The sequence below is a fragment of the Cyrtonyx montezumae genome, unplaced genomic scaffold (assembly GCF_038088225.1).
Source record: "Cyrtonyx montezumae isolate F1298 unplaced genomic scaffold, pur_monq_1.0 scaffold_5, whole genome shotgun sequence".
Lineage (NCBI taxonomy): Eukaryota > Metazoa > Chordata > Aves > Galliformes > Odontophoridae > Cyrtonyx > Cyrtonyx montezumae.
Window position 1 is genome coordinate 1,206,562 of NW_027072056.1, and position 11,644 is coordinate 1,218,205.

The 11,644-nt window shown below is 46.0% G+C and overlaps 1 protein-coding gene across 1 annotated transcript; it reads right to left on the bottom strand.

Annotated features, from left to right (window-relative positions):
- Positions 1-3,851: 3,851 nt before the first annotated feature.
- On the bottom strand, positions 3,852-4,895 carry GPR148 (G protein-coupled receptor 148). Its single transcript, XM_065747842.1, has one exon. It carries the CDS (start codon positions 4,893-4,895, stop codon positions 3,852-3,854), a length of 1,044 nt encoding a protein of 347 aa, XP_065603914.1.
- Positions 4,896-11,644: the final 6,749 nt, after the last annotated feature.

Here is an 11,644-nt window from a genome sequence, read left to right on the forward strand (position 1 = left end):
ACAGGCTGTACCAGAAGGGGCAAATGTGCAACGTGCCAGCAGGATGGAGGCTCAGGTCTCGGCATCTGGGTCACTTGTAGAAGAAGGGAAAATAGACACGGAAGAGGTCGTGGCTGGGACACTCTGGGATACTCTTGGCTAAAGGCTGGGAACATATTCCTGTCCCTCCTCCCCTTCCTAGCCGCTGGAAAGAGCAACTCACTGTTAAATCAAAAACAGAAAACACCAAACAAAACTGATCTGTACTAGCAGAGAGCGCTGACTCCCTCTGGCCTCTCTCCCTCTCTCCTTTTGCCTGATGCAATCGTAAAAACAGTGTCTCTCATGTTGGCCTGAGACAAAAAGTAGGGGTTGCAGAATTTCTGCACCCCGAGTGCAGAGTGCTCAGGGCTGTGGAGGGGCCCATGCACGACAGCATGTGGCAGTGGGTCTCCTCAGATTTTCCCCCATCCTTCCCCATGAAGCCTGCTATGAATCCTGCCCCTCCTTCAGTTTACCCCATGCCTTGAAGCTCACTTCTGTACTTGCAGCTCAGTCATTTTTGTATTCTAATTCTTCCTACAAACCTTACATCTGCAGCAGTGTTGTTTCTCTTCTCCCACACCCTTCACTCTGCAGGGGCTGTGCTTCTCATGCTTCCACACTGTTCCAGGCTGTGCCATCCTGCTCTGCCTCCCAGAGACAAGGGGAAATGCCCCCTAGAGAAACCATATCAGAGTTTTTCATGAGGAGGGCACCAGCCTAGCCTGCCTAGATTTTCACCCCACAACACAAGCAGCAAAAGCATGTATTTTTTTTTGTTTGTTTGTTTGAAAAGAATAACTTGAGAATGCACAATCTGTAGCTCTCCTTAGCAGAGACAGAGCAAAGCCAAGCTGCCTGCACCCACAGCACAGCTGGAAGCTCTGATGCTTTCTCAGCAGCTCACATAAGGCTGTTTTTCTTTGCCCTTCAGATTTGTTCCTTCCGTTCAGATTGCACCCTTCTCATGTTGCAATCTGAGGGACTACTGGAAAAAACAAAAACGTTCAGCGCCAGTGGTTTCACGAAGATGCCAAAATCACGAGGTTTGTGGAAGAGCTGCAAAGACTGCAGCACTGTACCCCCAGCAGGAAGATGGGGGTAGAGCTGCACGCAGCACAGCCCGTGTTACAAGGAACCCTGCAATTTCCTTTTCCTGTCACTGCCTTTCCCCCACTGTCACACACGCCTGCCTCCCAGTGGAATGATCACACATGAACCACAGATGGAGCTTTCCTCCAGCTCTGCCCATCTCCCATCTCCAATCCCCCAGCCCCCAGCCCTCAGCTCCCAGCCCAGCCTGCAGGCTGTGAACCCAATAGGGAGAGGGATGGCAGTGGTGAGTTTAGTGACAACGCTGGCATGAAGAAAGCAGAGCAAAACCAACTGGGAATACATTTGGACTACACCTTAGGGTCCAGCATACACCTTAAGGTTCAGTGTTCACATTACTGCGATTTATTCAAGGGTTACTGCTCCCAGCTGCCAAATCACATGCTACAGTCAACTGCTCTCCGTTTCATTTAATGTGCTGGGCAGACAGACTGACATCTAAGAAGTTCACTTTAGTGACCTCAGGGAGATCGATGGCCGGGCCGTGTTAAATAGCCTTCACCTGAACTCCCAGAGCTCTCTGGAGACATCCTTAGAAGGCTGCTGATCACTGCAAGTGGGAAAGCCTTTCTATTTTTAAGGTGAAACTCAAGACATTTATGAGAAGAATTATAGGAACCTACTGCTGGCAACCCTGCCCTGGTGACCCCCTCGGGTCTGTGCGGGTAGCTTTGGGTACTCACCCAAAGGTAAATGATTCGGGTGCACCGTGTGCTCCTCTTGTGCATGCTGTAACATTCTGCTTTTGCATCAGCCAGCACTGCAGCAGCCTGCGTAAGAGCTAATGTACAGGCTCTCACTTAGAAACCCCTGCCTTTCCAGTGCTGAGCCACCTTCAAGTGGATTAAGAAAACAGCACTGACTCTCCATGGGGATGCCTTGTCTAGATTCCAGTTCAACCTGATTAATTGCATCTCAACTAAATGATTTTAGGCAAACCCCCATGCTTGGTAACGAGTTCAAGGAGATGTACAAGATGACTTCATCTTTCTCAGAAGGCCATTTCAACAGAGCAGAGTTCTGTTTGCTTGGTCTTTATGATGCATCACTGTAGACAGGCTTTGTGCATATATAAAGTTGCCATTATCACCCGTTCACTTCCTCCTGCATTCAGTGTCCTTCTGTGTGATACCAAAATTCCAGTTGCTCCCATGGGATGAGTACATACAACAGTGATACAGAACTGGCATTACATCTTGGTCTGAGTCTGTCCTGGAGGTTAGCTTTGTGATTAACAGAGGTTACCAGGAAGATCAAACGCTGCTAACCTGCAGCTATACCTGGTCAGCTATGGCCCTACCTTGCTCCATGCTATTCACATAGGTTTCTTCACTACCTAGCATGAACATTTACAATATAGGCAAGCCTAGCAATAAAACTGGAAAGGATCTTCCATGGAGAAAATCCTGTATGCTATTGGCACCCTTGGCACCAGGCAGAGGCATACAGATGTGCCCCAGGACTGAGCAGCTGGGGGACATCCGCACACCTTCCAGCCCTGATCATATGTGTGCTGAGGAAGGGCAGCAGAAAGCACCTGGCTGAGCACACAGGTGTTGTTTCCACCCTTACCAGGGTTATAGAAGACCCTCCTCATAGGCTGCAACCAAACACAGCTGGTGTGGGCCAGTACCTTCATCTCAGTGAAATATCAAAGCAGTCAGTAACATGCAGCTGTCAGGTCCAATTATTTATTGAACACGATTGAGAAGAGGTCGTTTTGTTCCTGGAAAACAAAGTGATTACTCAGTGATTTAACTTTCCTACAGGTAAACTCACAGGAAGGGCAGAGCCATGAGTATAGCAAACACGCAAGATGGTTTATTCACTTGCAGCAACTTCAGCTTTAAGATGCTCTCACACAAGAAGGTCCCTTCACAGTACAGCCCCCATGACGTCCCTGCTCATCCCCACCTCCACCATGAAATGTATCTCCTGTCAGCTGCGCTGACACAGCAGTTTGCAGAACATGCTATAAAACAGATTTCTGGGGTAATCTTGGTTAGACTGAAACAACATCACTTCTCTTTGAAGGGATATTTTTAGCCTGCAACTCCACGAGCAGTTGCTTCAGCTAACTGGAGAGAGCAGCAAGCTGCAGGGTGAGGTGAGCAACCAGCTGCCAGGGAATGAGCAGAGGGGAGCAGGAACTCTCAAACAGGCTTCATTACCAAAGCATCCCCCAAACCCACATTCTTTCACAACCTGTGGGCTGCTTTAAGCAAAGAAAAAGTGGAGAGAGCCTGCAGCTCAGCAGTGTCAGCAGGGACCCAGTGGGGACACGACACTTTCCATCAAGTGTTTCACAGAATAGTTACCAACCTTGCATGAATAAATTGTGAAGGAAAAAAAAACCAACAGTGGTTCTGTTCCCAGCATGCTCAGTTAAGGATCTTGCTTGAGTTGGTGATCTGTCAAGATCTGTAGCTACTTCCTTTGCTTTGCACCCCTCTGCTTCATACCATCTAGTTTTTTTATTTTCTGTTTTCCAGACAGGTGTCTGCCTCAGGTGGACGGGAATGATCTTGACTCACTATCTCCTCTGAAATAGGCTGCCCTCCCACACCAGAGCAAAGCTTGGAACCTCAGGAGGCAGCGTTCGCTGCAATTCCAGCTGTGATGTGATGAAAAACCTGTGGCCTTCTGAACGAAGCTGAGTGATTGCCCTCAGGCTTGAGTGCTGATGAGGCAAGGATGTAGCTGTCCGCTGTGCTGCCTCAGGATGGCGATGGAGCAGGTGACACCAGGTGAAGACGCTTCCTTCTGACAAGGGATCTGAGAGATGCTGAGATCTCTCTGTACCGAAGCCCGTACAGAAAGGGGAACAAAACTTTAGGCAGAATCATGAGAACGTTACAAATCGTCAGGGAGATCCAGATTGATGTCTGCAGTCCAATGACAATGTTAACGTACAAGAACGATTCCACAAACAGGACAAAGAGTGGAGAGAAATAAAAGAAGAACACAGTGTTGTGCATTAAGAATGTCACGCTGGCTCTGGAGCAGATGCTCTCCCATATACCTGATCGTCTGGTTTTAAAATAAACAATGCCATAGCAACAGAATATTAGGGACAGAAAGAGAAATATAACCATGACAGACAGCCAGAAAGAGAGTTTCACAGCATCGGTCCCGCTCAGAGTTAGTAATATTATTACTGGAATCGCACACATCTCCAGGACGCAGGGCACAAAACTGTGAGTGCTGGATAGCACCAGGAAGAAAATCCCAGGGAGAACCCCAGAACAGACCCATAGTAATACAATCACTTTCCTTGCTCGTGAAGAAGGCAAAATAGCAATGTAACGCAGAGGAAACAGAATAGCTATGTACGTATCCAGAACCATCGCAGCAGCTGTGAACAATCCTCCACAGTAAGCCACAGCCAGTGAGAACAACTGGAGAATGCAGGCTTCCTTTGGGAGGCTGACATGCACTGCACTGAGAGCAGCAGACAGGGTGTAGAGCACAAGGTAGAGCAGATCGCACAGCAGAGCGTTCCCCAGCAGCATGTACCTCGTCTCCTGGCGGATGCTGAACCTAGAGAGGATCACAAACAAGATGGAAGGAATGATGAGGACACCTGCTACGAGGCAGACAATGGGAGGGATTAAAAACATCTTCACGTGTGTGTCTGGTGTGTTGAGAGTCCATTCCTCCAGCAAGTAGTACGAAGAAACTTCATCCGAATCTGAGGAAATGTTGAACTGCCTCTGGAGGGATGCATTCATCCTTACCACTGAAGTACAGAAGATGCTCATTTTCTTAGGATTTAAGATGATTGTCTGACTTGAAGAAAAGCAGGATCTTCTGTTCTGAGTCGTTAGATGGGCAAATGCCCGTGGATGCAAAATGATTTCCCAGCCAGATCTGTAGGCTCTTCTCAAGGACAGCAAGTGGAACCCTGTAAGCAAATTCTGCAGTCCCAAAAGATGATTTTGCCTGAAGCAGAGTATCTTTTCTTTCTGCAAAATCTAATGTTTAGTAGAGAATGAACCCTTGTAGGCTTTAAAAAATAATCTAGTCCCTCAGGTAGCTCTCTGATCAGAAATGAGCAGGTTGTTCATTATCGTAATCTGAGTTTGAGCTCATAACATTATCACTCCAATGAGGCAGATGGAATATTAGCTCAATTTAGCAGATGTGAAATGATATAGAACAACATTCTGAGTGTACCAATGTAGGAGAGTCATAAACATGATCAAATGATGCTTTGCACCAATTCATATTGAACAGCACAATTGATTTGAAGTGATCAATAAAGATGGCTTTCAATCCTGTTGTAAAATTGTATCAAGAATGGCTCTTGTGAATTAAATAGTTCTATTTATGGAGGACAATACATTTTTTCTTCAGCGAATCAAAGCGTCTTATTTGTAGACAATAAGCCTTCCCTGTCTCTATTAATGCAAACAAATACTGAATTCTCATCCACGGTTGACTTACAATCTGTAACCCACTGGGATGAGCAACATGGGCAGTAACATACCGGCATACCCTGCAGCACGACTGACATTTTCTGTGGCCTTCTGGAGACCGAAGCTTGGCTTGCTGACCAGCACACTTTTGCTGTGCTGCACTGCTTTTACCACCAATTTGTAATGATTAAAATGGTTGCAGAGAAAGAACTTTCCCAATAACGGTGTATGATCAAATGTTCATTCTGAGATGTTTGCTAGGCCTGCTGTTATACGATGAATGAACTGTAATACATGCCTTGAACAAGAATAAGGCCTTCACTACTCTGACAGCAGTTGCCCTGAATGCCAGCAGTGCAGGGTGTCTGTGTATTGTCAGGAAACAAACACAGAAGGAGACAGACACAGAAGGAGGCAGTCTTAGCTTATTTTGTCAAAGCAGTTGAAAGAACAGGGTGAGATTTGACTTCTCTGGGCAGCCACATCCCTGGGATAATCAAAGTACTTCACTGAGCAGGGAGAGGAGAAATGTCCACTGGGCTTCAGGACAAACACACTCCTCCCTCCTTCTTGCAGGCTCAGCCAGAGGAGGCACAGGAGCAGCACCAGGCTGCCTGTGATCCACCTGCTTATTACAGATACAGAAATTCCATTATGCTGCCTTGCTGCTCCTCATGTTTTGCATCTGTGAGGAATGACTGATGCATGCATTGTGCTGAAGATGCTATTCCTCTTGTAGCACAAACTTAACAGTCTCTAAAGAGCCCACAGTTGTGCAGGCTGGACAAGGAGGAAGGAAGCAGGACCGTCACCTGACTGGGGTGTTCAACACGGCTCTGCTGTGGTTTGAAGTCTTCTTTGCCACAGCAGCACTGCTTTCTTTCATGACCCATACCTCCTGCAGTCTCTTCCCTCCGTGTGAAAACCACAGAAAGCAGCATGCTGCTGCTATGACACCCCATTACAGAGTATGTAGGCTTGTCATCTCCCTGCTTTAGGTGCTCTTCTCACCAGCTGTGCAAGGCTACCCTGAAGCTTTTTAAGTAATGGTGAACACCAAAGGACTGCTCTCAGTATTTGAAACATAGTGCTTATACAAGCCAAGATAGTAAAAAATAGCCATTGAAATTTGCCTGCCCAGCTGTTTTGAAATTATGTTATCTATCTTTAAAAATAAAGGGGTTCAGAAAACCCTTTTGGCAGTCTGGACAAGCCTACTAGGACCTCCCACACTCACCAGCATTGTCAAATCTAACTCTTCTTCCAGCTATGACTTCCTTCTCCTCTCAACCAGTATGGATTCTACTGTTGTTGCTCCAGGAGCTGCAGGAATGCAGAAATGCAGCTCCTTCCTTACAGTGTCATCGCTGTATTCATTATTTATATATAGTACAGGTGGCTCTTCACTGGCTCAGTCCTGCCTCCACTGAAAAGTGTGTGAACAGTACTGATGTGATGAGACACTTCAGGATCCTGCCCTGTATCTATCAACATGCCACAACACAGTTAATACCTTAAGAAGGAAGCAGCACTCAGACACACCAACTGTTGCATTATACTATTCCTGCAAAATGAGGAGGAGGCAAAGAAAACTCAAGCATATACAAATCATCTCCCACTAAAATTTCAGGCCTCTTTTAATAGGGGAAGCATATTCAGCCTCCCAGTTCCTGGCGTCCTAAAGATGTCATATTAATGGGAAGATCATCATGTTTCTGGGTAAAACCACTGATATATTTTCTAGCAGCTGGTTAGGATTCAATGTGAACAAACTCATTGTCATCTCAGCTGCACACTTCTGGATGACAGAGAAATAAATGCAAAAACTGTACTCAAAAGTCTGCTGGCATTTACAGGACTAATTCAGTCAAGCATTTCACAATGATGTTACACAGTGCTGTAGTTCTGTAGATGTATATCTCAAGGACTTGTTTGCTTATAGCTTATATTTCAGCTAGCAAATAGTTACTATTTTCAGTCTAAAAATGTTTGTCCCAGGGCCTGAAAACCTCCCTATAGCAGAGTCACTCTGGGAGCACTCCCTGGCACACAGTGCCTGGGAGCAGGTTCTCTCTGAGCTCATGGCAAATGGGAAATAGCTCAGTGCTCTCACGTCTCCTTCTTGTAGAGAGCAGCAGCACCTGTGGGACATCCCAGGTACAAGGCCTTGCTTATCCTGCACTCACCTACTCACCTGCCACAGCCTTAATGTGGCAGTGTGAGCCCTGAGGCACAACCTTAGGGCATAACCTTCTGCTTTCATTGTGCTACTGGAAAACAACAAGTATCCAGAAGATGAATTCAACCCCAACAGACCTGGCCAAGTCCTCCCAAAGCCACTCTCCTCAGATGTCCACAGCAGTCTCATAACTGTTCACTATTGTTCCACTAGATTTCAACTTCCAAAGGTTGGTGTCTCGACAAACTGAAGTAGAGACAGAAGAGGTGGCTCTGGAGAATAGCTGCCTATTGGTTCTCATTTTCATGAGCTTAGGAGGCATTTCCATATCTTGGACTACTCGTAAGGAGACTGTGAATTTGAAGATTGCTCTAGAATGTACTGAACTTAGACAGCTGCCTTACTGTTGTGCTCAGTGTTTTGTGCTACCAAACTGAATGGTTCTCCTGCAATTTCCTGTAAATCTGGCCTTAATGCTCGAGTTATTGATTATTTTTTTAATGTTCTCTGGTAAACTTGTTAGGTGGATGCACTTTCTACGTATCTTGCTGATTCAGACATATCGTTTTATCAACCTCTCTTCTGGCCCTTATTTTACAGTCTGTATTGATTTTCAAACTGAATAATATGCTTTTAATCACTTTACTCATTTCTGCTTCAGCCAGCATCCCAGTGAAAGCTTAGCTATCTTATCTGCTGAGTTTGGGAGTTCTAAGAAGGCATGCATTCAGTCATACTGAGCACTGTAAATCCAGCAAGGACTGTACTTTATCATAGCCTGATACCGAGTATAAACAAGTATTGTTACATTGAACAAAAAAGGTCAGAAATATTACTGTCCTACATTAGCTGCTATGGACTTCATTGTGCACACTCAGGAAAGCTTCCTATTTCATGCAGAATTTAGTCTAACCGATTCACTGGATCAGAAACCCCACTGCTGCTACGGCTGTATTTGTGCAAGAAATGGAAGCTGGCCACCGCCGTGCTTGGGTTTCCTCAGCCCTTCATCCCAGGACACTGTGTTAGGAGAGGAACTCTGTGACCACACTGCCTGCTCGTGTTTGCCTCTGGGGTTCCTGAGTGCCACCAGAAAGCCATCTCAGCACGAGGCTGGATGCTGACAGGACTGCTAGTTGCAGCATCATGTGTTGAATCCTGGCCTGGGAAATGATGCCATGCTTTGTGTCTGCCCCAGAGACTGATCTGCCTGGCTGCAAGCCCAGGGACAGCAGCACAGAAATGCTGTCTAAGCCTTTGGTCAGCCTTAGCTTGGTCGAACTAAATCAACATTTTCACTGGTTTGCTGTTTCATGGTGATATGTCCAGCCATGTTTAGAAACAGATCTTTGACCTCAGGAGCCTTGGTGTGCTATGCCGGTTCATTGGTTTCCCTGAATGCCCCCATTCTGGGCTTATCAATGGCCAGATGGTGCCACGCCTGCTGGAGGAGTCCACAAGCAGCCGAGCTCCTGCCAGCAGGCACGGACAACCAGCTGTATTATTTCCTGTCCATATCCATATTCTCTGTGTGAGGAAATGTGCTGCTGCCAGTGCCAACCAAGTGGTCAGTCAGAACAGATTACCAACACTGTATTTCTGATAGTTTTTTATTTTCTTCTCGTTTTAGTAGGAAGTCAGATAAAAGACAACGTTTTTACAAACCTCCAATATTTACTATAAGCTTTCCTGCAGGACTTCAATGTCGAGGCCCCAACTGGAGCTGTCCAGCCTGGCTGCCCCAGCCTGACTTCCAGCTATCTCCATGACTCAGCTATTTGTCTCCACATGTCTCCAGAATTATTGAAAGCTATTCCATGCCTTGCGTGGTATTTGCAGTAGATAAGATGTATATTCATTGCCTTTGTAACTGTACAAAGATCACAAATTGAGCTTGTCCCTTACTAGAGGTAAGGAAGTAAAGAAACGAGTGTGAGAACTAAAATCGGATTCCAGTGATTTTAAAGGTCAAATGAAAGACAAAACAGGAGAAGAAAACAGGGATTAGAAAGTGCTTTGAAGAAATCTAATGAGTTTCTCAAAGAAAACACAAGGCACTGAGAGATTGGGAAAACTCAATCACTGAGGCTAAACCGCCTTTTCTGATTCCAAATACCATCACCTTTGTGATCACAAAGCCAAGACAAAGTTGTTACCAAACATCCTCTTCAGGTGCAGTATTGAGAATTAAGCTAGATGTCACAAGAACAGGATTTTGGAATATATGGCTGATGGATAGATAAATTGTGCAACCTGAGAAAAAGAGATGTCATTAAGTCCCGGGTGCCACCTGCTCTCCTCCAGCTGTGAACCATCCTGCTCTGATCCCTAGACTGCAGGATCTCTCCTGTGTGCCTTCTTTTCAGCCAGGCACTTGCAAAACATCATTAATGGCTTTCTGAATAAGGTCTGTTTTTAAAATACCAGTCTTTTCTCATAAAGGTTGTTTAATTCATAGGGAGGAACTTTCACCAGTCTACTAATTCTAAAAGAATTTCAAGCTGTGTACAACATTGCTGCTAGTGGGAGTTAAATAAATGAAAGGCCTTAGGTAAAGAACAAAAATATAGTTCTTTTATGTGAGGATTTATCAGATATCAGATAAACTCCATGTTCAAGATCACGTGGAGTTTTGAGCAGAACTAGAAATATGTGTCTGAATTTGTGGCTCCTTGACTCCTCATCCAGGTCAGGGGAAAAACTCCGCCTGAGACAAAGCTTCTCAAATGGGGAAGCCAAATACATGCACCAACCTCCAAAGAGCACCAGCCTTCCTACACCTCAGGCTGTCCTTCTGGCCGTGGCTGGCATCACAGATCTTCCATCTATGTCTCACCCACTGTCAGCATCACCTGGGAAAGAGTGTCACAGGCAGGCAAAAAGCAGAAGTAGTCTGGCTGTGTTCCTGTCCTAATGTGTTTTCTTTCGTGTAAAAAGCCATGCAGTGTGCAGGAGTGTAGTTTAGCGTGGTATTTCCTTTAAGGATGTTTTGTTAAGAAGGGAGTAAGATGGCTGGAGAGTAGAAAGTGCAAGATAAAATGAAATGCCAGAAGAAAGATGGGAGGAAAAAGGTTAGTATAGACAGTCTGAACATAGAGGCAGGCAAGTGAGAGTTGTCGTGGCCATTCTTCAGCCAGGAGGACCCCAGCCACAGCTCTGCAGTCCCTCTCCTCCCTTGTAGCTGGGGAGGGTATGCAGGCCCTGAGCAAGACAGGGGACAAAGAAAATATGTGGAAGGAAACATGATAGAATCGAATGATAGAATCACCAAGGTTGGAAAAGACCTCCAAGATCATCCAGTTCAACTGCCCACGTACTGCCAGTATTTCCCATTAAACCATATCCCTTAGAACAACATCTAAATGTTTCTCAAACACCTCCAGGAAGGGTGACTCCACCATCTCACTGAGCAGCCTGTTTCAGCACCTGAACACTCTTTCAGAGAAGAAAGTTTTCCTAATATCCAGCCTGAATGTCCCCTGGAGCAACTTGAGGCCATCTCCTCTTATACACAGTTACACAGGAGGAAAGGCTGATGACCATCTTCATCACAACCTCATTTCAGGCAGTTGTAGAGAATGAGAAGGTCTCCTCTGAGCCTCCTCTTCTCCAGACTGAACAACCCCAGTTCCCTCAGCTGCTCCCCATAAGACTTGTGCTCCAGACCCCTCACAGCTTCGCTGCCCATCTCTGAACAGGGCCTCAGTGTCTTTCTTGTAGCGAGGGACCCAAAACTGAACACAGTACTCGAGGTGTAGTCTCACCAGTGCTGAGTACTGGGGACAATCACATGCTCCTGCTGCCTGCACTATTTCTGATACAAACCAGGACACCCTTGGCCTTCTTGGCCAACTGGGCACACTGCTGTCTTATGTTCAGTCAAGCATCAACCAACACCCCCTGGTCTTTTTGT